Source organism: Lissotriton helveticus, chromosome 5_1 (genome assembly GCF_964261635.1).
Source record: "Lissotriton helveticus chromosome 5_1, aLisHel1.1, whole genome shotgun sequence".
Lineage (NCBI taxonomy): Eukaryota > Metazoa > Chordata > Amphibia > Caudata > Salamandridae > Lissotriton > Lissotriton helveticus.
This window is the reverse complement of record NC_136065.1, coordinates 2,104,279,894-2,104,306,442: the sequence shown is the minus strand read 5'-3', so window position 1 is coordinate 2,104,306,442 and position 26,549 is coordinate 2,104,279,894. Positions and strand designations below refer to the sequence as shown.

At 48.3% G+C, this 26,549-nt stretch overlaps 1 protein-coding gene across 1 annotated transcript in view; it reads left to right on the top strand.

Annotated features, from left to right (window-relative positions):
* The first annotated feature begins 9,239 nt into the window (after positions 1–9,239).
* CACFD1 (calcium channel flower domain containing 1) overlaps positions 9,240–26,549 on the top strand; it is a 33,450-nt gene continuing 16,140 nt past the window's right edge. Inside the window, exon 1 of the mRNA XM_078646122.1 lies at positions 9,240–9,618. Within this exon, the coding sequence (XP_078502248.1) occupies positions 9,474–9,618 (145 nt within the window). The 5' untranslated portion in view covers positions 9,240–9,473. The remainder of the gene's footprint in view (positions 9,619–26,549) is intronic.

Sequence of the window (26,549 nt, the reverse complement as noted above, 5' to 3'; positions counted from 1 at the left end):
GTAAGCCTCTGCCGCACGCAGTCCTTCCTCTTCCTTACTGGTAGGAAATTAAGTTCAAGCAGCATCAATCCGTCTTGGAGCCGGAGCCTATGAATGAAACATAACCATTAAGTTTATGCTATTGTATTAAGAACTCACAATGAACACAATACATTAATCAGTATAATTACACGATCTGTGATCCTAAATAATGTCTTTGAACCTTCCGGGTAGGGAACTACAGCGTAAGATCTTGGTCTACCATCAAGCCTCTGGTATTATGGTTGAAACTGTTGTACACAAGATGTAATATACTCCCTGTAATCTATGAATCTGGGAGGGTAGGAATATAATGGTATGGGGTGGGTGGGATAATCGTTGCCTCTGCATCCTTAATAGAATTGAAACTTTCCTTTACGAGAGCTAGGAAATTTCTCATTCTATGTCTGGACCGGAGGCGAGGATTATGCACCGGAGGCCAGGGATATACCAGGGATATGGCATCATTTATAGGTCTTGAAGCTGGACTCTGAGGACTAATCTGCTGAACTCATAATGTTTGCATGTCTGCCGCCAACCAGAATGTCTGTGGATGCCATAGCCCCCGCAAGCTGAGTGGGCACCAAAGAGGTTGGTATCAATCACACCCCCTGACATGAGTCATCTTACCCACCTGTCAATGGAGGGAGAAGCAAGAGCCTTGAACAGTTTCTTAATTGCAATGAATAGCTGTTTCTCACCTGGAGGTCTTACCTCTGCCGTCATTTCCATGTAAGCCTTAAGGAATCTTACCACACAGAGTTTAGGAGAACCTTCAAAAGACGGGTAAGCTACTGACCTGGTATTAGTTTTGGTCCTTTGCGAAATAGTGAATGTAACCCCCTCCGGATGAACACCTGTGCTGTAATACCCAATGCTCTGATATCAGAGACAGTCTTGCAGATGATAAGGCACAGTAGCATCACCAATTTGGTGGAAATCTCCTTCCTGGACAGATACTGATTATCCAGCCAACCTGTTAGTGGACGCAGTACTAGGTTAACATCCCATAAGGCGGAATACCTAGGTTCCGGGGGTAGTGTCATTCTGATACCCTTTGGCAACTTACACACCGATGAGTGTTCTCCCACCGTAACATTGTTGATGGGGGTATGCCCCACTTAAATCGCTGATCTGAATATGTTCACTGTGCAATAAGCCACCCCGACCTAGAGAACTCCGTCTGGATATTCAGGACGTCTGTAACCTACGTCCCCACAGGATCCAGGTGTCTCTCCATACACCAACAAACCCATCTCCTCCAAGCTAATCTGTATTGCTTGGCCGTTTCTGGGGACAATGCCTGCTGGATAAGTCTTTCAGCTTCTTCTGAAAGTCTACCGTCCTGCCACCATCCCCTGAAATCCTCTGTGCCATGAGACGGAGGTGACCTTGTAGCACCATAGGCTGTGGATGGCCGGTGGGGTCCCATAGCATCTTGGAAAATGACTGCAGTCGTATCGGTTCCCTCCATGACAGTTCCAGAATGGCGGGAAATTAAGCCTGAAATTTCCAGATTGGAGTCACCAGCACCAATGAAGCTCTCTAATGTTGGACTTGAGCTGCCACTCCCGGGATCAAGAGAAATGGCGTGAAAGCATATGCTTCACCTGTTGTCCAATCCTGTACGAAGGTGTTCACCGCCAATGCACCCGGGTCTGGTCTCCAGCGGACATATTGAGGAATCTGGGCATTCAGCCTGGATGCAAACAGCTCCACAAAACAGGACCCCATGAGCCATCAGGGTCCAAAAGATCTCTTGGTCCAGTTGCCAGTACTGGAGTCCGTGAAATGTCTGGAGTTACAGTCTGCCACTGAGTTTAGAGATCCCGGAAGGTACTTCAGCGTCACCAAAATCTGCCATTGGAGGCCAGAAGGGCCAGAAGTCCTTGGCCAGTTATGCTAAGGCTCTCAAGCGGGTACTCCCCAACCAGTTGATGTTTTGGACTGCTGTCATATTGTTTATCCGAAGGAGAATACATCATAATAGCTTGCCCATGGTCATTGATCAGGATCGCAAAAGATTCCGCCAGCAGCTCCAGGCAGTTGATATGTAATCTCAACTCATCCTCCGTCCACCATCCTCCCATGAAGATCGAACCACATCTGGCACCTCAAACCTGCCGGCTGGCATCCAACTCAATTACCAAATCCAGGAGGGATCCGAAGATCCCTCGCCCATCCATGCCTCCATATGGTCTATCCACCATTGCAGTTCCATCCTGGTCTCTCTTGTCAGGGTCACAAGTTCAGAGTAGGTGAGGCTCTTCTGGTAGAGAGCCGCTTTCAAACGTTGTGAAGCCCTGTAATTTAGTGGCCCTTCAATATGGCATGAATTGAAGAAGACAATAACCCAACTATCCTGGCCAATTGTCTGAGGAAGATCCTGCCCTATCTCAATACATTGGCAAGTTCTTTCTTGATCTTGTAGACCTTTGTTGTAGAAAGGCTCAGTGTAGCTGTGGTGGAGTGTATGAAAACCCCAGGAAATTCATGGTCTGCATCTACTTCTACTCAGATTTCTGCGAGTTGATGAAGAAACCCAGATTCAGAAGGAGCGCAATTGTCGTATTCAGGGGTGACCGGTCCATCAAGAGAATGTTATTGAAATACATAATCAGTCTGATACCCTTCAACATCAGTGTCTCCACCACTGGTCAGAGGAATTTGTGATGCATCAAAGTGCTGAGGAGAGACCAAAAGGGAGAGATTGGAATTAGAAGATCTGGCCCCTCCACTCGAATTGTAGGAAATGCTGATGAGGGGCAAAAATAGGGACTGTAAGGTACGCGTCCTTAAGATCTACCTCCTGACATCCCCAAACTTCAACTAAAAGTTTACAGAGTTTTAGGGCGATCAGGCGAGGTATGGGAAAGGGTAGGAACAGCGGGGATGAGAACCTGAAACACAAATGTAACAAGATCAGAAACATAGGCTATAATACAGTCTAGTCTCATATGTTCTCGCTAGAGGAATCAGCATACCTTAATTACCAATGGACCATCTTACTCTTGCCAGACAGGCAGGGCAGGACATAACAACAGCATCCCGGGCTGACGTCCGTCTTATAATGCAGCCACAACCGAGTACTTCACAGGTCTTCAAAAGACCATTCACTTGTTAACGAGGCTTTGTTGTGGTTTCACCCCTTGTAAGAGACCCTGGAACTTCACTGTGCTAATCACTGGAAGAAGAGGATGTGGTTCGTTGGCTAGATTGCTGACTTTGGTGCTGGAGACCAGGGTTCAAGCCTTGGTGTTGCGTCCACATCCTGTGATTCTGGGCAAATCACGTAATCTCCCCGTGCTTGAATGTAAATATGGTGCCCTCCGGGTAGGTCGCTTCCCCACCGCTGCAGCGCCACCTGTGCCTGTGTCGTCCGCCTGCTGTTGCCTCGCTCCTCGACTGACCTGAGCCGACTTCTCCCGCCTCTCCGCGCCTGGTCCCCTCCTAGAAGACCTCCCCTGTGTGCCAGTATCTGCTGCCCCCTTTATTTCTGTGCCCCCGTGTGTGATTGCCTGGTGCCCATCTTCACTTCTGTACCCCCGTGTGCCTGTCGCCCTTCTCTCCTCTCTCCGCCTGAAGCCCTCGCTCGCCGCCGCTGCTCCCCCGTTTTCCCGCCGCTGCCTCCCGTGTGGCCCCTCCCCCCCGCGCCCATTCGCTGTCTGCGCTTCCGCCTCCCAACTGACCCCTCCTCCACACCTCCCTTTAAATGGCGGCCGCTGCGCAGTAGAGACAGCGATCCTTGACCCTCCGGGTAGGTCGCTTCCCCACCGCTGCAGCGCCACCTGTGCCTGTGTCCTCCGCCTGCTGTTGCCTCGCTCCTCGGCTGACCTGAGCCGACTTCACCCGCCTCTCCGCGCCTGGTCCCCTCCTAGGAGACCTCCCCTGTGTGCCAGTATCTGCTGCCCCCTTATTTTCTGTGCCCCCGTGTGTGATTGCCTGGTGCCCATTTTCACTTCTGTACCCCCGTGTGCCTGTCGCCCTTCTTTCCTCTCTCCGCTTGAAGCCCTCGCTCGCCGCCGCTGCTCCCCCGTTTTCCCGCCGCTGCCTCCCGTGCGGCCCCGCCCCCCCACGCCCATTCGCTGTCCGCCCTCCTGCCTGCCAGCTGACCCCTCCTCTCCACCTCCCTTTAAATGGCGGCCGCGCCTAAGGCAAGCCCGTCTGCGCCCGTCCGCGCCTGGACCGCGCCCAGCGCCACAACCCCTTGCCCCCGCCGTCTCCAGGGCACCCGACTGGGGTATGACACCACCACCCTCATCGCACTCAACACAGGACCACCTGCCGCCTGCCACCAAGCCACCCCGAGGCGCACCCACGGACCCTTCACCTGCAAAGCATGCAAATTCTCCTGCCTCCGAACCTGCACCCCGTCCACCGAACGCAGCAACAACAACAACAGCCACCTCAAGTGCATCCTCCTCAACACCCGCTCCATCCACAAACACTCCATCGAACTCTGGGAACTCATTGATACAACAGCACCAGACGTCACCATAGCCATCCCGGACGGCTACAAAATCACCCGGAAGGACCGCGTCAACAAAACTAGAGGAGGCATTGCCATCATCTACAAGAACACCATCAGCGTCACAACCAACGCCGAAGACACACTCACCGGCGCCAAACACCTACACTTCCAAATCCACACCGCCCCCCAGACCACCCTCAGAGGAACGCTCCTCTACAGACCCCCGGGCCCACTGACACAATTCTGCGAAACCATCACCGACTTCATCAGCCCGCACGCCCTAACCTCACCAGAGTACATCCTCCTAGGGGACCTGAACTTCCACCTGGAGAATAGCAACGACAATAACACCACCACCCTGCTCGATAACCTCGCCAACCTCGGACTCAAGCAACTGGTGGACACCCCCACCCACTACGCCGGCCACACGCTCTACCCCATCTTCTCGGCCAGCAGCCACGTTGCCTTCAGCCACTCCACCGGACTACAATGGACCGACCACAGCTGCATCCACTTCACCTTCAAGAAGACCACATCCCACCACCGCACGCCACAGATCCCCCGCAGATGCTTGAGCAAAATCACCACAGACCAGCTGACCACATCACTGAGCCAGAACCCACCTGTCGACACCCCTGACACCAACAACGCAGCAGACAATCTCGCACAGTGGATCACCAACTGCGCCAATGACCTCGCCCTACTGAAGAAACCCCCATGCAAGACCAGCAACAGAAAATCCCCATGGTTCACAGACGCCCTCAAAATCGCAAAGAAATCGTGCCGAACCCTGAAAAAAACCTGGCGCCACAAGCGGACTTCAGAAAACATGACAGCCCTCAAGAGCGCCACCCGCGAATACTACCAGATGATCCGCACCACCAAAAGGACATCGTTCAAAGAGCGGCTGGACAACAGCTCCCACAACAGCAAGGAACTATTCAGCATCGTCAAAGAACTCTCCAACCCCAGCGCCAGCAACAACGACATCACACCGTCGCAAGACCTCTGCAACTCCCTCGCCACATTCTTCCACCGCAAGATTGCAGATATACACGACAGATTTGGACCCCAGACCCTGCCCCCAGCCACCAAACCAACGACCCCCTCCACCACCCTCAACGCATGGACCCCCATCAGCACTGAAGACACCACCCGTGTCATGAACACCATCCACTCCTGCTCCCCCTCCGACCCATGCCCTCATCACATCTTCAACAAAGCAGACACCATCATCGCACCCCACCTCCGGAACGTCATTAACAGCTCCTTCACGTCAGCCACCTTCCCTGGAAGCTGGAAACACGCAGAAATCAATGCTCTTCTGAAGAAACCAACAGCAGACCCCAAAGACCTCAAGAACTTCCGCCCGATCTCTCTCCTCCCCTTCCCGGCTAAAGTCATCGAGAAGACCGTCAACAAACAGCTGACTGCATTCCTCGAAGAAAACACTTCGCTCGACCCATCCCAGTCCGGATTTCGAGCCAACCACAGCACCGAGACCGCCCTCATCGCAGCCACCGATGACAGGATCCTGATGGATAACGGAGAGACAGCCGCTCTCATCCTCCTGGACCTCTCGGCAGCCTTCGACACCGTCTGCCACCGCACCCTATTAACCCGCCTCTACAACACGGGGATCAAAGGAAAGGCCCTGGACTGGATCACATCGTTCCTCTCCGACAGAACCCAGAGAGTCCGCCTCCCTCCCTTCCGCTCCGAGGCCACCAAGATCATCTGTGGCGTACCCATGGGCTCCTCACTCAGCCCAACTCTCTTCAATATCTACATGAGCCCCCTCGCCACCATCGCCCGCAAACACTACATCAACATCATCTCCTACGCCGACGACACCCAACTCATACTCTCCCTCACCAAAGACCCTCTCACCGCCAAAGCCAACTTCCAGAACGGAATGAAAGTGAAAGAGGTCGCAGAATGGATGAGGCACCGCCGTCTGAAGCTCAACTCGGACAAGACGGAGGTCCTCATCCTCGGACAATCCCCTTCCGCCTGGGACGACTCCTGGTGGCCCGAGTCGCTAGGCACCGCACCGACACCCACTGACCACGCACGCAACCTGGGATTCATCCTTGACTCCTCTCTCAGGATGACCAAGCAAGTCAACGCAGTCTCGTCCTCGTGCTTCAACACCCTGCGCATGCTCCGAAAAATCTTCAGGTGGATCCCCACCGAAACCAGAAAGACGGTCACCCAGGCTCTCGTCACCAGCCGACTGGACTACGGGAACGCCCTATACACAGGAACCACAGCCAAACTTCAGAAACGCCTTCAGCGCATACAGAACGCCTCCGCACGACTCATCCTCGACATCCCTCGCCACAGCCACATATCCGCCCACCTGAGAAACCTGCACTGGTTCCCAGTCAGCAAGAGGATCACGTTCAGGCTGCTCACCCACGCACACAAAGCACTCCACAACATGGGCCCCGAATACCTCAACAACCGCATCTCGTTCCACACCCCCACCCGCCAGCTCCGCTCCTCCAGCCTCGCCCTCGCCACCGTCCCACGGATTCGCAGAACCACCAAGGGAGGAAGATCGTTCTCCTACCTAGCAGCGAAGACATGGAACTCCCTCCCCGCACACCTACGACTGACCCAGGACCATCTCACCTTCAGGAAACACCTCAAGACCTGGCTATTCGAGCAGTAGCAGCACCCCACCTCCCTTCTTTTCCTTCAGTGCCTTGAGACCCTCACGGGTGAGTAGCGCGCTCTACAAATGTACTGATTGATTGATTGATGTAAATCGCTCCAGTATCTTCGGGTCGAGTTCGCGCTATATAAATATGCAAAAAAAAAATTGCCCTCCCTCGAAACTTGGCTCTAGTTGCGCCTTTGTTATGGATGACTGTGCTTTGTCCAGTGCCACATCGCCCTCTGCTCTGAGCCCAGGCCTATGCTCAGCAGGTCCCCGCAAGTCTGGACTTTATTTATTTTATGCGTTTTTATATAGCGCAGATTTCACCTGAAGGTGTCACAGCGCTTCACAATAGGAACGTTAATGATACATGAGGAGAAAATTACAAGTGAACAAAGTACAAAAGCAAACGTTAAGTTACATGAGGTAAAAGTGACAACTGTGAGCAAACATAATACAAGAGGTAGCAAACGGTACATTACAGGAGGTAAAAAAGTGACATGTGTGCAAGTTACAAAAGACTGCTCCGCTAGTTCTATTATTTTTTAAGTTTAACCAACGACTCGGTGGCAGTCTTTCATACATGCCAACATTTCAGAAGAGCAAAGTGGGAGAATTTAAAAAAAAATCGGGAGAATGGGGCCTTGAATCGGGTTATGTATGGGCTTGGGAAGTGGCTGCTGCAGGATCGGGCATTTGAAATGCAAATGCACGTTTTTTTTTCCTTTTAGATGCACGGAGCGCAATGGCAGGCAGAGAGAGGGGGATGCAAGTGTTGTGCACTGGCCTGGCAGGTTGCTGGCAGTGCATGCACTCCTCCTCCCCCTCCTGTGTGGCAGCCCGGGCTGCAACACCTTCCTGGCACACACACAGCCGCCCCAGTACTTCACAGGTCTTTAAAAGACCATTGCCTTGTTAATGACGCTTTGTTGGTTTTTCGCCCCTTCTAGAGCACCTGCATGGCCACTTTGACTATTGCTGGAAGAATTAGCACCGTAGACAATACCAAGCCCTGTCAGCTAAAACCCCCGAGGAATCGGGTTTTTGCTTGCAGGAATCGGGAGGCGGGAGACTAACCTTGAAATCGGTAGTCTCACGCCTGAATCGGGAGGGTTGGCATGTCTGGTCTTTGTACTATCTACCATTCCTATGTGACTTAGAGTATATCCATTCGTATCCCAGACATGCCAACACTCCCGATTCAGGCGTGAGACTACCGATTTCAGGGCTAGTCTCCCGCCTCCCGATTCCTGCAAGCAAAAACCCGATTCCTCGGAGTTTCAGCTGACAGCGCTTGGTATTGTGTAAAGTGCCAATTCTTCCAGCAATAGTCAGAGTGACCATGCAGGGGCTCTAGAAGGAGTGAAAAATCAACAAAGCGTAATTAACAAGTGAATGGTCTTTTAAAGACCTGTGAAGTAGGGGGGGGGGGCTGTGTGCGCACAAAAAGCTGTTTCAGCCCGGGCTGTCACAAGGGGGGGGGGGGGGAGCATGCACTGCCAGCAACCTGCCAGGCCAGTGTACAACACTTGCATCACCCTCTCTCTGCCTGCCATTGCGCTGCATGCTTCGGAAAGGTAAAAACAAACGTGCATTTGGGTTTCAAATGTCCAATCCTGCAGCAGCACACTTCCAAAGCCCTTACATGCCAGTAACCCGATTCAAGGCCCCATTCTCCCGATTTTTTTTTTTTATCTCCCTATTTGCTCTTCTGAAATGTTGGCATGTATGGTATCCCTTCCTTGAATATCCCTTCCTTGAATATCTCTTCCTTGAATATCTCTTCCTTGTGTGACTTTATAACTTGTACATTTGCAAAAAAAATTCTGTTTGTATCTTTTATGTAAAGGACCCAACAGTAACGCATGTAATCCTAACTCCTTATGTATCGCAACTGGTACTTATGTAAAGCGCTCTGACACCTTCGGGTATTGTTCGCGCTATATAAAATCGCATTAAATAAAAAATAAAATAAAAAAAGACAACATCTAAGTCAGCAGAATCGCTTTGCCTGATTATAACATGGCCGCCAGCGTACACGTGGCCAACCTCGCGCGGAGGATAGAACGAAACTCCACACCTACACACTGAGAGACGTCACGGGCAGGGTTTGCCTTCTCTCCTGTCAGTGACGTCAAGGATGCGCCTCATTCCACACTACGTGGCGGTGTCTGGTGACGCCAGCCGGAGTGACAGCTGTGAGTGTCAATAGAGGAGGGGCGGGGCTGTGGGTACCGGCGGGGCGGGGCCTGTGAGACAGAGAGACGACCCGCAGCACCGAGGGAGAGCCGGGGTTCGGAGCCCTCCGACGGACGCAGGATGATGACCTCGCAGGTGGCTCCCGAGGAGCCGGGGGCCGACGCCGACAAGCCCCCCACCGCGGCAGCTTCCAGCGCGCAGGACGATGGCATGACCTGGTGGTACCGCTGGCTCTGCAGGACGGCCGGGGTGCTGGGAGGCCTGTGTGAGTATATCACCCCCCCCCGCCCCCTACAAGTCTTTGTCCCCCTCATACAGCAGCCTGCCAGCTCACTCCATGTTGTCACGGTTACCGGGGATCTCTCGTGAGGACAGAGTGCATTCTGGGTGTTGTAGTGATGATTCTTCCATTGTTTCCCCTTTGCCACGGACACTTGGGCTCTCTTGGGACGTGATGGATTCTGGGTGTTCCAGTCCAGCTTGCATTGGTTGAATCAGTTGAGGGTAGTATTCTTGATGGTAGTATTTCCTCAGAGAAAAGAACAGGGCTGGAATAGTGTCAGTAATGACCAGGAGGAGTGAAAGGTGTCCTCAGTGTACGCCTCATTGTTTTGCATGTGGTGTCTGTTGCGGGCCCCACACTCAGCTGGAATGGGACATCGATGGTCGTGCTTTTTGCACGTTACTGGACGTTGCAAACTTATTGGCTTGGAAGGGCCCCCGCTAAGCCCATTTTAAAGAGTGTTCAGGCAATTAGTGTGATTAGGGGTTAATTGGGATGAAAAAAACTGGAGGTCTCTCAAAGGGGCGTGGCTGATGTAATTAAGGGCGTGTCTTAAAACAGTATTTTATTTAGTGCATTTTTAGAAAGCGTGGACATTACCCGAAGGTGTCAGAGCGCTGTACAATAGAGCCAGTTATGTTACAACAGAAAACGTAACTGGCTCTAAACAGGAGACTTCAATAGAGATAAACAGGAGACTTAAAATGAAGGGTACACAAAATCCAACACAGCACTCAGGGGTGAGTGAGGAATGTACCGTAAAAAAATACAAATTTACAATTAAGAACGGACTTCTTCGAGGGGCCTGAGAATGAAAGTATTAGTTCTGAAAGTGTCTTTGGAAAAGAAGAGATTTGAGGTCGACTTTGAAGATCTGGGTAGAGGAGGTGGCACGAAGCAATGGGGGAAGCGAGTTCCAGATTCTCACCGCATTGCCTGAGAAGCATTGCGTCATCGATCTTTCCCTTTTGAAGACGGGGGGCTCAAGCAGAACCTTTTCTGCATTGCGAGAAGGTCGAGAGCCTCCGGATAATTTCAATTTATTCACCAGGTAACGAGGGGAAGTTGTGTGTAAGGCTTTGTGTGTGATGCAGGCAGTTTTGTAAACAGATCTTGCCTCGATGGCAAGCCATCGAAGAGCGGACCTGGTCACTTCGTTTAGACCCTGAAATTAAGTGAGCTGCTGAATGGAGGATGGATTTGAGAGGGGAGAGGTGGGATTTGTGTAGGCCCGTTAGAAGAGAATTGCAATAATCCAGTCTTGAGAGAACCAGAGATTGTACCAAAGTTTTAAAGTCTTTCTCCGGGAAGAACCGACAGATCCCTCACAGAAGGCGCAACTGGTAACGTGCGTTCTTAGCAATAGAGTTAATGTGGGAGATTAGGTTGAGTCTTTTGTCAAGAATGACACCTAGGGACTTAGCGCTGTCAACAATGCTGGGTTTGATGTTGAGTAAGTTCAGCTGAGAGAGAGGTAGAATTCAGTTTTGGTGGGATTTAGAATGAGTTGGTGAGCTAACATCCAGTTGTGAGTAGAGTAGAGTAGTGAGCGATCGTGTGCGGAGACACCATGAGGTAGATTTGAGTGTCATCCGCATGAAGATGGTAATGGATCCCAGATTTGCTTAGGAGGTTCCCTAATGGTTCCAGGTAGAGATTAAACAAAGTGGGTGCCAGGATAGAACCTTGAGGGACCCCTTGTCCTACAGCCAATGGAGATGACAGACTGTTCGCTATCTTGATCCTTTGGGATATGTCAGAGAGGAAAGAGGCAAACCATTTAAGCACTCTGCCATCCAATCCCATTCTCTGTTGAAGAGTGTTGGGGAGAGTGCTATGATTAACAGTGTCAAAGGCTGCAGAGAGGTCTAGAAGAATCAGAAGACACGATTCCCCAGAGTCAAGTATATGCAGTGCATCATCAATCACTTGTAGCAGGGCTGTTTAAGTGCTGCCATTTTGGATGAAGCCAGACTGGACAACGTCGAGGAGATTATTGTCCTTAATATGTATGGAAAGTTGTTTCGCAACACATTTTTCAGTGATTTTTGAAAGAAAAAGGAGGTTGGTCATAGGGCGGAAGTTATGGAGGTTGCTCGCATCAGCAGAGGTTTTTTTTTTTTAGAAGAGGAGTAACCTGTCCTGATTTGAGGGCAACAGGGAGGGAGCCTTGACAGAGGAAGAGATTAACTAGTCTGGTCCAGTAAGAGAGAGTATGGGTGTAGAAATTGATGGCGATGACGCTAGGGATGGGGTCAGAAGAATAGTTGGAGGGTTTGGTTTCGAGGATGCATTGGAGTCAAAGTTCAACCAGATGACTAAGGATTTCTGCTCCTCAATGGGGGGTGGGCGACCTGATCCACCAGTGCTTTGACCTTTTTATCAAAGAATATAGCGAAATCTGCTGCTTTCTTTGTGGAATCCTCAGGCTTGATGGTTAGGGGAGAACAGTTTGGGTTTTTGTTGAGGTCAAAAAGATTTTGAGGTCTCTTTTTGGCGGAGTCAAGAAGGGATCTGAAACGTGATGCTTTTTCATGGAAGATGTGGTTGTGATATTTGGATCTCGCTGAACGTAAAAGAGAGACACTGGAGGTGGAAGGAGATTTTCTCCAATGTTTCTCCAGGATTCTAATGTTTTTCCTTTAATCATAGAGCGCTTTATTGAACCAAGGTGCTGAGGGGGGTGGGTCTTTTTCTTTTGCTTTGGAGTGGAGCGACATTGTCGATTTCGACTGCTAGGACTAAGAGGCACTGAGAGGGTAGAACGTTGACATCCATATTAGGGTCTAGTCTAGGAAGTGACCGCATAGCAGAATCACAAAAGTGACAAGATCAATGTTTTTAGTGTTGCATAACCAGGTAGTAGCTCTTTTAGGTTAGCCGCAAGTTTTAACGTGCGATAGGTGAAAACGGAAGGGAATGAGGAAGTGGTCAGACCAGTCTACATGGATGGGGGGAGCAGTAATCAGCAGGTCTGCTTTGGATATAACAAGGTCCAGAATTGAGCCCTCGAAATGTGTGGTTTCCGAGCAAAGTTGGAAGAGATCATTGGCTGAGAGAAAGGTGGCAAGCTTGTTGGCAGCTGAGTCTTCCAAAGAGCCCCAATGGAGATTAAAGTCACCCAGGAAGATCTGTGTGTCACTTTGAGAAAATTGGTCACTGATGAAGTCAGTGAGTTCCTCCACAAAGGAAGAGAAGGTACCGGGTGGGGGGTAGATGGCATGGAATCTAAAGGGTGAGCCGTGTTGTATTTGAAGTTCTAGGGATAGGCATTCAAATGTATGGAGAAGGGTGGTAGGAAAGGCTTTAATTTGAAGGGAGTTCCTGAAGATGTTCGCGACACTGCCCACATTTTGTCTGTTCTGTCATTTCTGAGGATAGAGTAGTCAGTGGGTACCAGAAGATCAAACAAATGATGAGAGGAGTCATTAAACCAGGTCTCAGTGAGGAAGAACATGTCAAGATTCTGGTGGGTGATAGTGTCAGAGATTTCCAATTTGTGTTTGATTGCAGATGTGCAGTTGTGGAGCAAGCAGTGCAGCTCTGACGCAACTGTTTTGGTGATGGGGGTGTTAGGGCTGTTAAGGGAGATAGGGATAAGATTCTTGAATGAGGGTGCCCAATAGGAGGGAGGCTGGTGAGTTCTGACAGAGTAGATGTTCTGAATAGTGAGCTGCGTAGAATTATTAGGAGAGGAAGGTGGAGGGGGAGTGACGTTGGTGGTCTTGTAGCTGGCCAGTAAGTTGGTGACCTCTACAGAGGACAGACTGTGGTTGGCTTCATTAGGGCGCGGGAGCAAGGAACTCCTCGGAACGATATTAGGGAAGAGAGGACATGTTGGTGCTTAAAAGTGAGATGGACGCTACAAGATGGGAAATGGAAGAGATGAGAGAATCCAGCTTATTTTCCAGGGAGAGGAGAACTGAGCGCGGAATGTTGGGTGGCTCGACGGATAAGGGAGAGAGTACAGAGGATGAGGGAGGATGGGGAGGGTTGGGGGAACGGGAACAGGATAAGAGAGGTGGTGCAGAGGGTGAGGGAGGACGAGGAGGGGAGGGGGAACGGGATAGGGGAGGGACTGCAGAGGGGGGAGGGGTGGGGAGTAGGGGAGCAATGGTAGAAGGGGGTGGAAAGATGGTGGACTATAGGAGTGGGTGGTGAAAGAGTGGTGGGAAGAGAAATATTTTTACTGGTGTTGAACAGAGGGGAAGAGTAGAGATCATAAATAGGAGGAGACAGTTGAGGAGTAGGAGTGGGGTCACATGAAGGCCAAAGGTAAGGGGAGAAGAGCAGAGAAGGGGCTGAACAGGAGTGGGAAGGAAGGGCGTCCAAGGAAGGCCAGAGGTATGGGGAGAAAAGAGAGGATGGTGCAGGACAGGTACTGTGGGCTATGTAAATGTAAATGTATGTGTCTTGTAAAGCGCACTGCTGCCCTGAGGCGTCCTGGCGCTGTAGACCGCTGGGGAACCCGTCCTGGCTATCCCTGTGAGATGGTCCCTACTGGGTATCTCCACGGTGAAACCAGGCCTCCCCGGCGAATGTGGGGGGCCGTTGTAGCGATGAGGCAAGCTAATGCCCAGAGTTGCCGATCTATGAAAGGTGAATGTAGGGGAACAGGTAAATGGTGGAGTGGGGGGGGATTGGGCTAGATGGAAACTGAGGGAGGAGTAAGGGACTGCAAGGTCAGAGAGAGACGAGTAAGGAATTGTCAAGGAGGGAGAAATGGTTAGGAAGCAAAGGATGAGGAAGGGGAGGTTGAAGAGAGATGGGAGGTGGAAGAGAAGAATTTAGGATACGGGGAAGAGCGGAACGGGATGAGGTGAAAGGGGAGGGAAGGGGGAAGGTAAGGAAAGTTGATCAGTAGACCAGGTTGTAAGAAAGGTGGAATAAGAAGGGGGGAGGTGGGTTGGAATAGGGGGATTAGGGGGGGAGGCGAAAACGTTGGAGAATCGGGCAGATGCAGGGTGGCGGCCGGTGGCAAGGCAGACGAGATAGGGGAGGAATGTTTTGGGAAGAGTGGGAGAGGAGGGAGCAACAGCAGGGGGGAACAAAGGGTAGGCCTGAGTCTCCCGGGAGAGCGGCCTGATAGAGTATCGGGGGGTCAGAGGGAAGAAAGAAGAGGAGCTCAAAGAAGAATCGAGGGAGATCATAGTTATATGGGTTGGACGAAGGGAGTGGAAGAGATGGTCAAAGAGAGAGAGAAAGGAGTCTGTAGCTTGAATCCGACAGCGCCATTATTGTAAAGTGTAATCGTGAGAGAGCCATTAAAGCTAGCGGAGGGGGACATTTTTAGCCGCTGTCCATGTGGGATAGATGAGGAGGAGGAGACGTTGAAGGAATTGAAGAAGCTGGTGGATCAGGAAGGGATATCGTGACTGAAAAAATGAAGTCCTTTTTGAGCTTCCCTAGGCGTCCATTATGGAATTGATCAACAAAGAGGGAATTGTTCAATGGTGTTGTGCTTGAACCGTTTTGCTGCTGCTTTGGACAGATTAGGGGGATACATGACTTTGAAGCAGTTAACTCCCAACTTAATTAGAATGAAAGCCATGATAGGGAGCAGAGGGGCCACTAGGGTAGTGATAGTGCAAAGAATAATAATAAGAGAAAGGCACATATTCCGGAAGTCGAGTGAGGATAATCCAATAAGATTGTGGTCAGGAGGCGACTAGAAATGCAGGGCCAGGGACTCTGGTCTAACTCCCTTACAGAACATCATAACGTTGGGATAGAAAGCTCGCTTGCCTCCAGTGGCGGAGAAGGTGTGGGATCATAACAGGGCATAACTTCAGCTGTTGGGCCATTCTGATTAGCAGTCCGGAGCGGCAATTTTAGACAATCATTTACATATTATAGGCGAAAAGGCAATACTTTCAACTGTTGGGTCGTTCGTTTAGAGCGCGACCAGGGCAATTGAAGCGCCAGGCGCAATTTTATAGTGAGCCCAATCGCAATCAGGTGTGGCACAGCCGACCGGAGCGCTCTGCTTAGCATTGTGTGCAGCCCGACTGGTATTTTGTTGTTTCTGTTATAGTGTCCAGATATACAATACAACAACTAACATTACACTTACAACAAGCCAGGACTATTGAGTTTGTCAATGTTAGTTGCCTAAGATAAATAATCAACACTGAAACCCTAGTTACCAGGGTGCCTCACGTACCACCGACTCAATCTCCGTTCTACAGGCCTTTCAGATACCGCGGCCTACCAAGAAGCATCAATTCTTGCCCGTTGGCCATCCAACTGTGGTCACACAATGAAGGGAGCAGGCGCGGTGAGTAAGTATTGGGTTGGAAGCTTCCTTTGGTAATGGCTAGGGCACCGACAGCAGAAGCCTCAGCACATCCCACTTATATGTAGAACAGTGGGCTACTTTTCTATTGTATAAATCTAGCTACAAGGCGATGTAGTGCTGCACAGGAACAAAGCTTAATTTGTATTAAAACAATGCAAGTGGGGGTGGCCAACATTTTTCTTAGGAGGCACGCCACCCAGTTCCACCACTGGCATAGCATGTTAATTAATCGGCGCTTCCATATATTGTGACTAAAGCTGTAATAATTAATTGAATAAAGCTTTACTTTGATTATGGTTCACTACAGGGCACTTAATACATCCAGTAACTTAAAACAATCAGCCACGTTGCCATGTCGGTCAGAATATAGGAAGGTTCCTTATCAATAGTGAATGTTTAGTGCCATGCAGCCCAAGCACCCTTTGGTGTTCGCCACGTCCGCCTCTTCTGAATATGTGAGGTGCATGTTGATATTTATATTCAGACCCTGGAGGGACAGGGTCTGCTGTGAGCCATTCAACCCTAGGCATCCCTCAGAAGGTGGGACCAGACTCCAAGCGCACTTTAAAATCTCTTCCTCTACTGTTCCAGGTAAATGGATTCATACCTCCCCCTCCCACCACAGAAGTGGCCGCGGGGAGTGTATGAGATAGGTGGGGGGAGGGGATTATGAGTTGGCTCAGATCCCACTTTCTTGCTTCATCACTCAGCCTCCTTATTTGACTTTAATCAGGAAATTCAGCACATCACCTGTTTATATTGCGAGGCAGGCAGGGCTCCCGATATCAGAATACTCAATTGGACAGATTGGGGTTATCCAGAGAACCACAAAGCACAGAACTGGATGAATTGTTTACATACCAACTGGCGCAGTGTTAAGATTTTTTTTTTGTCATTCTGAAGGTTAGGGCAAAAATGGAGAGCCCGATAGGGACCTGTGTCAGCACCTGCTTTTTAGAACTGCTGGTGCTGAGCACCGTCAGGATCCAGCCCACTTAAAGGCCTGGGTGTGATATTTATTGCCCCTATTTATCTCAGTTGATAAATGCACTCCCCTGAAATACCTGCCAATTGCGAATTTCTGGTGCATAGCAAGCATATTTTGCAGTTTACTACCACAAAATCAGGATGTTTCTATAAATACTGGCTATTTTCTCCTGATAAATATTGGCAGCTTTGACCTGCTGTTATTTATCACAAAACATATAATAGGTTTATGAGTGGTAACGGCAGTTACCTGCCCATATTCCAATTAAACATGCTGCTGGTAATGATGGCGAGAGTTATCTGCTCAGAGCAGCTCATCAATCGCAGCCCCACTGAGAATCGTCCAGTGAGATTTCTCTGCTCCCTGTGTTGTGTTCAGGCCAGCGTTTGGTGACAGGAATAGGGAAGGATCTGAAGCACAGAAGGTCTCCACCACAGACCATTTTAGGGACTGGTTTATCTCTAGAGGTATTAACCCTTTCACTGCGGCGGCTATTCCGCCGCAGTGCTAAGGGACGGGGGGGGGCGCGCGGCGCTCCCGCGCTTGTGACGGAACGGTTCCGTCACGCCCCACGGGTGAGCTGTGCTTGTGACTGAACGGTTCCGTCACGGCCCCGCCCGCTCAATAGAATGCTCAGCGCAGGCGCGGAATTTGCGCTGCGCAGGCGTGGCGAGCGGGCCGTGACGGAACCGTTCCGTCAACAGCACAGCCCGCCCGTGGGGCGTGACGGAACGGTTCCGTCACAAGCGTGGGTGGGGTTAATAAGCAGGATCGGGAGTACCTGTAGCGATGGGCCCCGGACCAGCAGGTGAACCGCTCTAAACCAACAGGAATGTAGTCTTACCCCTAGCCAGATGGGATTACTGGCCATTCAGCTCTTGAAGACTGATTAAAGCAAGAATAAACAATTTGGTTATGTAGGAGAATCAAAATTGCAATACAGGTGTGAAGTAAGCAACGTCACTTGGTTACTTCTAAAGGAAGTTTTAATTGTATTAAGAGGAGCCCACGTCCAGCACTCCACCTCGTGACTTCCAACTGCAACTGACCTCGAAGCAGTTGGTTGGAACTGACCGTGAACAGAGCTCAAGCATGGAATACACAGTGAAAGAAAACATTTATAAACTGGAAGTATAAAGAGCAGGGTACAGAAACCAGCAACAGATAGTCATAACTGCACTAATCATCTCTCCCACAACGCAATGGCACAATAAATGTAAATTGGTTAAGTAAAAAAATCAATGCAAATAAGTCTTTCAATCTTGCCGGTAAGGGAGCATTTTCCAAGGGTCTAATGTCATGTCCAGATTCCGACTGTACATCAGAAAATTCAAGATTATCATGCGTATCAGCACTGCAATAATCTCCCAATCCAGCAGAACCAGATACCTTTAAGGATGTCAGCAAAGAAGTATTCTCGGCCACAGAAGAATTTCCATTATCACTATCTTCATCTGGTAGATCATGTACACATTCATTGTCTTGATTATAAACAGTGCTTACCCGTAAATTGTTCTTATTGCTTCTACAGACACTCTAAAAATTACCCAACTAATGGCATTTGTTGCAATGTGTGCCAAGTGCTAGGCCTGAAGGATTATTGCTCAAATGTGTTTTGAATCCACATTTAAAACACACTGGAGAAGCAAGACTTCTGTTTTTAAATCCTCTCGTCGACTTCTCCAAAAGCCGACCTAATAAAGGGTACTCGACTTGGTATTGGGGTGCACAGTGGAGGAGTGTGAACACCCTCATAAAGGGCTAAAGTAGCTTGTGGGGGTGTTGGTGGGCGAGGGGGGAGTGTCTCGAGGTAGAAGTAACTACTGTCTGAGGTACCCGTGCCCTGAACTAGGATATCTGAGGCAGAGGGTGCAGTGACTCCCTCTGGATCTGGACAAGAGTGCCTCTTGTTTGGGATAAGCATGTGGCAAAATACGGTGGAAATGCAGGTCGTTGGAGAAATCTTTGGTTACCCCCCAACCTTCGGTTATTTTAGTGTTGATGTAGTGATACCCGGAAGGAAGAGGAGCTATGTTGAAGGGGCTTGTGACCTTTCATTTGGGTTATCTTGGCCTTCCTCTCACTAGTAAGGTCCTTCCTCCTTCTCTGTACTTTAAATGGAGGTGGAGGGAACAGAACAGCCAAACCAGAAATTAGTAGATACTTTATTTTTTAGTGCCTGCTTCCTAAAAGACTCTCAAAATGTGATGAATAGGATGCTTAGCATAGCAAAAAGCTGCAGGGGTTGTAGGAGACAAATATAAGGCTTCAATAACAATCCACCTCTGAATCAAATCAAAGCGTTGTCATGAAACCTTTGTCACTTTAAACTCGGAACATTTGTCTACTCATTCTAAAAAAAAATCCCAATTTGAATGCACCAACCAGTATTAATCCCCTGCCACTTCTTTTTAGGTTTTTCCTTCCAACAGCTTTAGCTAATATTAGAGAAAGAAACCCTTCGTATCCAAGGAAGACCACGAGTGGGCTTTGTGTCCACCACTTGCTCGTGATTCGTTGTCTTTCCTCCCTACTTTTGTTTCTCACCCAAGCAGCATTTCAGCCTTACTATATTTTGGCTGGCTTGGTTGTATTTTCTTTTTTCTTTTTGTGAGGTCCAGGCAGCTGCACACTTTTTAAAGGCCGCTCGCATTTGCAGATTTGCAAAATTATTTTCGTTAGAGCCCTACAGCTGCACATTGCTACTGGGATGCACTCTCATCCACAAATATTATAATGATTGTTGCTGCAAATGTGCATGCGCAAATTGCAACCAGCATTGATTGATTTTTCTTTTGCTATAATAATCATTCAAAGATGACCACTGTGCCACACTTGCATACGCACTGCACTCATCTTCTAATGAATATTCTTAAAGCATAAAAAAAATTAAAACGCATGGATTACTGCCACGCAGCAGACATCTGGATGTAAAAAAAAAACCAAGCCTTTAAATCCAATACATTTCACAGGTGAGACCTCTGCTTTTTCAAAAGGTGTTTGAAAATGGAGTCCTTATGAGTAAGTATGTGCTCGATTATCTGTTAGTATGTGGAAAAGATAGATGTAGAATTGCAGGAGGCAAAATGATTCTAAAATGTCTTTTTACATAACTCTGTCCTTCCCCTGATCGAGGGACATCATTGCCCATGCTGATTAGACTTCCACCTATGTTTTTTTAAGACATGTTCCCTGCTTTCTATGTTCAATAGAGCTCAGCTGGGTGTACAGCACTGGCGTCTGGCACTATACCAAAGTAAATGAGTGGTTTATCCATGATTGTGAAGTCTGACAAATTTGGCATCACCCATCATCTCAACTTAATGATCCACAGATAATTAGTTGACTCTAGCGATAATCTCCAGTTATTAGGGTGAAGAGGAAGGTGAACGCGTCTTATTTAGGAGTTATTTGGACTTTGATGTACATTGAGCTTTTCTGTGTAGTCTAAGATCCATTCCTATCGTGACCTCTCTACCACACAGCAATGAAGCTTTCTACAGTAGCAGTTTCGAGTTCAATCCCGATTTTAGCACCAGTGAGCATACTTATAATGCTGGCCTTGAGGAACTTTGATATGAAGATGTTCCAGTCACTGGATGAGGATCTCAGACTTTGGTATTTGTAGGCAATAGCTGATGAACAGCTTGACATTCTTAAAGGAGACCATTCCTCTTCATTGCTGTTGACTGGGCTATATCGTTTCTTACATAGGCAGAGAAGAATGACAAAACAAGTATTATGTCTGTTAGTATGGAGTGCAAATCTAGTCATTAAAGTACCGGAGTGGACAAAACCTTCAGTCGGATTCCAGATCAGCTCTTGGCTAGCGCTGCCAGTGAACCAGGTTATTTCATATACAGTTTCTCGAAGGAACCCTTGAGAGGCGGGCCATGTGATAACAAATACATGCCTGTTGCACATTACGATATCTGAGAGAGTTGGCATTGGGCGACGTTAGGCTAGGCAATCTAGCCGATCCCTATGGATCACCTCGTGATCACTTGCAGATTTGGATGTAACGAGTCACAATTACCCTTATGGGCTGTTGACTCGTAAAAGAATTAGATCATTAATGGACAGTCCCTCTGATGCTTGCTTCTCATTGTTTCTATAACAGTAGGATGTAGTCGTCCGTTTCAAAAGTCGCCTGCAGGAAGATAGGCGCCACTTACACAGATTCTGTTCTACAGTGAGTGCTGATGCCACATGCGTTGTTCAAGACATCCTGATCTAGATCTGTTCTCAGATGATTGCAGATTACCCAAAGATCATTCCTTATTGTAGAAGGCCAGTGTTGAAAGCTGAGAACCTGTATTGCTTATTGTCTCCGCCTAGATGTTGTATTCTGCCATAGGAAAGTCTGATTAGAAGCAGGGCTTTGATGGAGGAGGCTTATAAACGCAACCATCAGTTAAGTATAGCAGCAGAGAGGGAAAAAACACACATGGGGGGGGAAAAGGAGGGATAGAAAGAGAAAACTAACACCAAGGTAGAAGGAGTGAGATAAAGGGGCAAGGAGTGTCTGTTAGTGGATTGAAGAGGCCAAATGTGAATGCAACACTACGTAGCCTTGGTATTCGATGTGAGCTTTAGACACAGGCATTCCTTCTTTTACAAAATAAGCTCTGTACAGACCCCAGAATGAAAAAGTTAATGTAGTTGACACATTCAAGCTTTTGTATTCTTTGCGAACTGATTATCATAAAGTTAGCAAACAACCTCTATTCCGATGGTAATCAATCGCTGCCTTCCTCTGCTATCATATGCAACAGTAACTGAGAATTGGCTTGAATCTTTTTAACTCCCTTTTTCGGAACTAGTTCTTTGACAGCACTTCACTTACCCAGCTGCCATGAACTCTAGTTCCTGGAGACATCCCTGGATTTAATATGCTGCTCTTATGCTACTTTACTCAAAGCATTTAAAGAAGTGGCCATTTTGAAAAGTGTAAAAGGTTATTTCTTATAAAAACTAAGAAGGGAAGGCTGCAAGGTGCAATACATAAGTGAGAACTAGCTTTGTTGTAACTGTTGTTTGGAAACGTTGCGAAAAAGAGATTGTATTGGATGGGATACTTGAAAGAAGAGCAGGGAAGCCAAAGCTCCTGGCCCAGCCAGTTTGTTTGGCGCAGCTAAGCTCAAGGTTGGCTATCACCTGGCTGTTGGTTATTGTTCTGCCTTGAATCACTTTAAACGGGGAGGTTTATATTGTAGACCATGTAGTTGTCCCGGAGTCTTCTCATCCCAACCATGTCTCTAGGCTGTTGGTTATCTTTCCTCGCGGTTCGTTATGCTGTGTTTTTGTAACTGCCTTGGTCTTTGCTGTCAGTTGAGATGCTTAAGCAAATTGGATACTTGTGCCGCTTTGCATCATTTATGAAGATCTCAATGACTATAGAGCTGAGCAGTCCACTTGCAGTGCATCTGCTATCCTATTCAGAAGCCCAGCTTCCTTATATTCGCTGCATTAAACATTTGCCCCTCTTTACTCTTAAATGTAGCTTTTTCGTTCTTCAGATCCATCTTTGATGGCGCTGAGGCGAACATAACTACTGAAAACAATGCTAAGCTTCTGCTTTATGTATTGACTTGCTCAATAGGAACAACAAGAGCATGTTAAGTCTTCGAGGATTGAGAACACAAAATGAATGCACTAGGGCTCTTGAGCCACCAGTTACAGGAGTGTCAATCAAAACAAGTACACATTAAACCATTCAAATCTACATATCACAGAACAGAAATAAGTCTGGATTTCTGATTGAACTCACCATCCCAAATCTTTTGCTTTGTCTTTTTTTTTGCTACCCTTCCTTCTTGCCATAGATCACCCATGTTACAACGACCCTTTTTTTCTCTCTCCTCCCTTCTACGCTTTGCAGCCCCGTTCACTCTTGGTCACGCCCTACACCTCCAATATCCACCCTCATGCCCACTGTATCAGGTCCCTCTTCCCTGGGTTCTAATGTCCATTCTGAACTGAACCCTACGACTGTAGTACCAACTAAACCACCACCCCATACGACATCAAGGAACTGGAAAAACCTTAACATCCCTGACTTTTCCACAATGTTAACGGAATTACTGCAAAACACCTACTCTGATCCCGACATAGCATCCAACAACTATCTTACACACCTCACCCAGGCATGCAATACTTTCGCCCCCCTCAAAACTTCCAATAGAAATCGTCACACTCCATCAGCTCCTTGGTTCTCAGAGGATCTCCGTAGGCAAAAACAACACTGCCGAAACCTAGAAAGGAGATGGCGCAAGCATTATTACCCATCTGACAAACGAACTTATAAATCAGCCTTAACCAATTACAAACAACTAATCTTCACCCAGAAGACCAACTATTTTGTGTCACAAATCAACTCCGCACAAAACTCCACTAAACAATTGTTTCAGGTAGTGAACCAGCTTTCCAATCCCCCGGTACCCCCGGAGGATACATCTCAACAACTTTGTGACTCCCTTGCCAAGTTTTTTACAGACAAGGTTATGTCAATCTTTAGCACTTTTTCCCTTTCCACTCATTCTGGTGCATTAACATCTCTGCCTGACCCTTCAAACATCTCAGTTACATTTTCTCATTTTCAAGAAACCTCCCAAGAGTGCATCCAACACCTTATAACCAAAATCAAATCCGGCTCCCCCACTGACCCATGTCCACCTTCAATCCTTAATTCGATCGCACACATTATTACACCAGCAATTGCCAACATCTGTAACACCATGTTCAGTACAGGAATATACCCCTCAGTATGGAAACAAGCAGTCATACGCCCACTTCTTAAAAAGCCTAACCTAGACTCCTGGAGATCCAGCTAGCTACAGGCCTATCGCCTGCCTACCCTTTCCATCTAAGATATTTGAGAGTCTCATTAACACGCAACTCTCCAACTTCATTTAAACCAACGACCTTTTAGATGACACACAGTTTGGTTTCAGACAGGCACATGGCACCGAAACAGCACTCATCAAAGCGGCTGATGAGATTAGGTCTACTATGGACAAAGGGGGAGCGGCGGTCCTGATATTATTGGACTTGTCCGCAGCCTTCGACACGGTCGACCACACCACCTTGGTCGACCGTGTCTCTGCCTTGGGGATTACACACAAAGCAAAAAACCTCATCTCTTCATTCCTAGAGAACCGATCCCTAATAGTCAAACTAGGACAATTTTGTTCGCCTACCTTTTCACTCCCATGCGGCGTCCCTCAAGGATCCTCGCTAAGTCCGACACTGTTTAATATATACGTGTCGGACTTGGCGAGGGTAATCAAAGCCCACAACATCAGCCTTACAACATACGCCGACGACACACAGCTCGTCTTATCTATCCATCAAGATGGTGCTGATGTGGCCGCTAACTTTCAATCAGGCATGTTAGCAATAAGCGACTGGATGGCGGCCAATTGCTTAAAGTTGAATTCCTCCAAGACAGAGATAATGGTCTTTGGTAAACTGGAACCCATCTGGTCTCCCGTTTGGTGGCCTGACAAGCTAGGTCCCCCCCCTACCCCGGTCATCAAGGTGCGGAACTTAGGGGTAATATTTGATGACAAACTGCTATTCACCCACCATGCGAACAATGTGGTGTCCACTTCATTTTTTACGTTACGTAAAATAAAAAAGCTACTACCCTATATCCCCAGTACCCATGCAAAAACACTAATTACCTCTCTGATTTTCTCACGTATAGATTATTGCAACGCTCTTTTTCTGAATGCACAGGCCAAAATCACTAACAAACTTCAGCTAGTGCAGAATGCGGCAGCCAGAGTCCTTTTGAAGATTCCCAAATTTCAATCCATCTCCTCCCACCTGCAAAACCTTCATTGGCTTTCCATCAAGAACCGCACCAGATTTAAGTCCCTCTGCATAGCATACAAAGCAATCAACAACATAGGTCCTGCTTTTCCCAGAGAGGCCTTTAAACCCAAAAACAACCCTAGAACCCTGCGCTCCTCTTCCTCTCATTGTGTTAACATTCCTCGCACCCGAAGAGTTAACTGGGGAGACAGATGCTTTGTCATAGCCACCGCCAAACTTTTCGAACTCTCTCCCCACCTACATCAAAATCAGCCCCACCCTCATGACCTTCAGGAGACAGCTGAAAACGTGGCTCTTCACTCAGTAAATGGCCCTTTCTGTTCAACCACTTTGTCTGACTACTTTTGATCTATAGCGCCAAGACACCCACGGGTAGTTGCGCGCTTTAAAAGTCGCATAAATAAATAAATTCTCTCTGATTCCTCTTCCACATCCACCCTCTGGTGTCTAGTCCCTCTCATGTTCATTCTCTCAGGTGCCTCTCTCCATCTACAATGTGTCTGCCTCATCCCTCCTCCCCCTACAGTACTCATTATGTGTTTCTCTCTGTCGTTTTCACACTCCTTTCCCTCTTTCTTTAGCCCAGCCACCTACTCCCCTCTTCCACTCTCGTGGAGTTAGAACGTTCTTCCCAATTCCACAGTTAAGCAAAGTGTTCGTCTTGGAAGTGGTCTGCCTGTCTTTATAATGGAAGCCTGCTTTTCTCTAGACATTTTTAGGGTTCGCCTAGCCAGCGCATGCGCTGTCTCTGCAAGACATGCTGTTTACATACAGTGGGCTTATAGCCCACCCATAGCTTGCCATGTGTTAGCGCCAGTGTCGCTCTTATTTCATTCGTCCCCTTTTGTCATGGCATGTGGGTGTCTTCTCCACTTCCTGGAGCCTGGACCAAGTAGTAGTCCACCCACCGCTCCTGTTTGTGGAGCTATTGTTTTCTTTGTGTTCAAGCGCTCCATAAGAGTGTTTGTGTTTTCAGTCTGTCTCCCATATCTCCGTCCATGTAGTATCTATTCCCTCCTGCCAGTTCCCCTTCCGCGTTGCTTCTTTTCCTATCACCCTTCTACCCTGTACTATAATCTGCACCACTCTACTCCGCTGCACACACCTCTGTACCAATCTACTAAGCGCCACTCTACCGGTACGCCACTGCGCTCTACGACACCCTGCTCTTCTCTATGCCACTGCATTCTACACCATGCACCTTACGCCACTCTACTCTGTGCCACTCTACCTCACTCTACTCCACTTTATTCTATGCCACTCCACCTCACTCTACTCCACTTTATTCTATGCCACTCCACTCTACTTTACGCCTCTCCAAGCCACTATACTGCTCTTTACTCCATGCCACGCCACTCTACGGCATGCCACTCCACTGTACGCTGCTATGCAACATGGCTAAAAGACATTGGCAAAGCCTAGGTTCTCGCATAGGCGAAAATTATTGGCTTTGCCGATGCATGTTCTTACATGTATATAGTGAAATGCCCTGCCCATTTGACTGGGGTTAGGGGGCGGGTGGATTTATTAGCAGATATTTGCATCCACTCCAAAATACGGAGCTTTCACGAAGGCAGGTGTGATTTGAAAAAGACCATGTTAGATACTGCCCTCTGTGGGACATACTGATGCCCCCAGCCATAGTTTGTCTTTTGCCTTTGACACCAGCGTTAATTCACTATTATTGCAACTCGCAAGCATTTGCATTACAATAGGCTCACATTCATGAGAGTTTGAGCTAGTGGCAATGCAATAGCTTAAACTCTTGCAAATGCAAGACCAATTGCA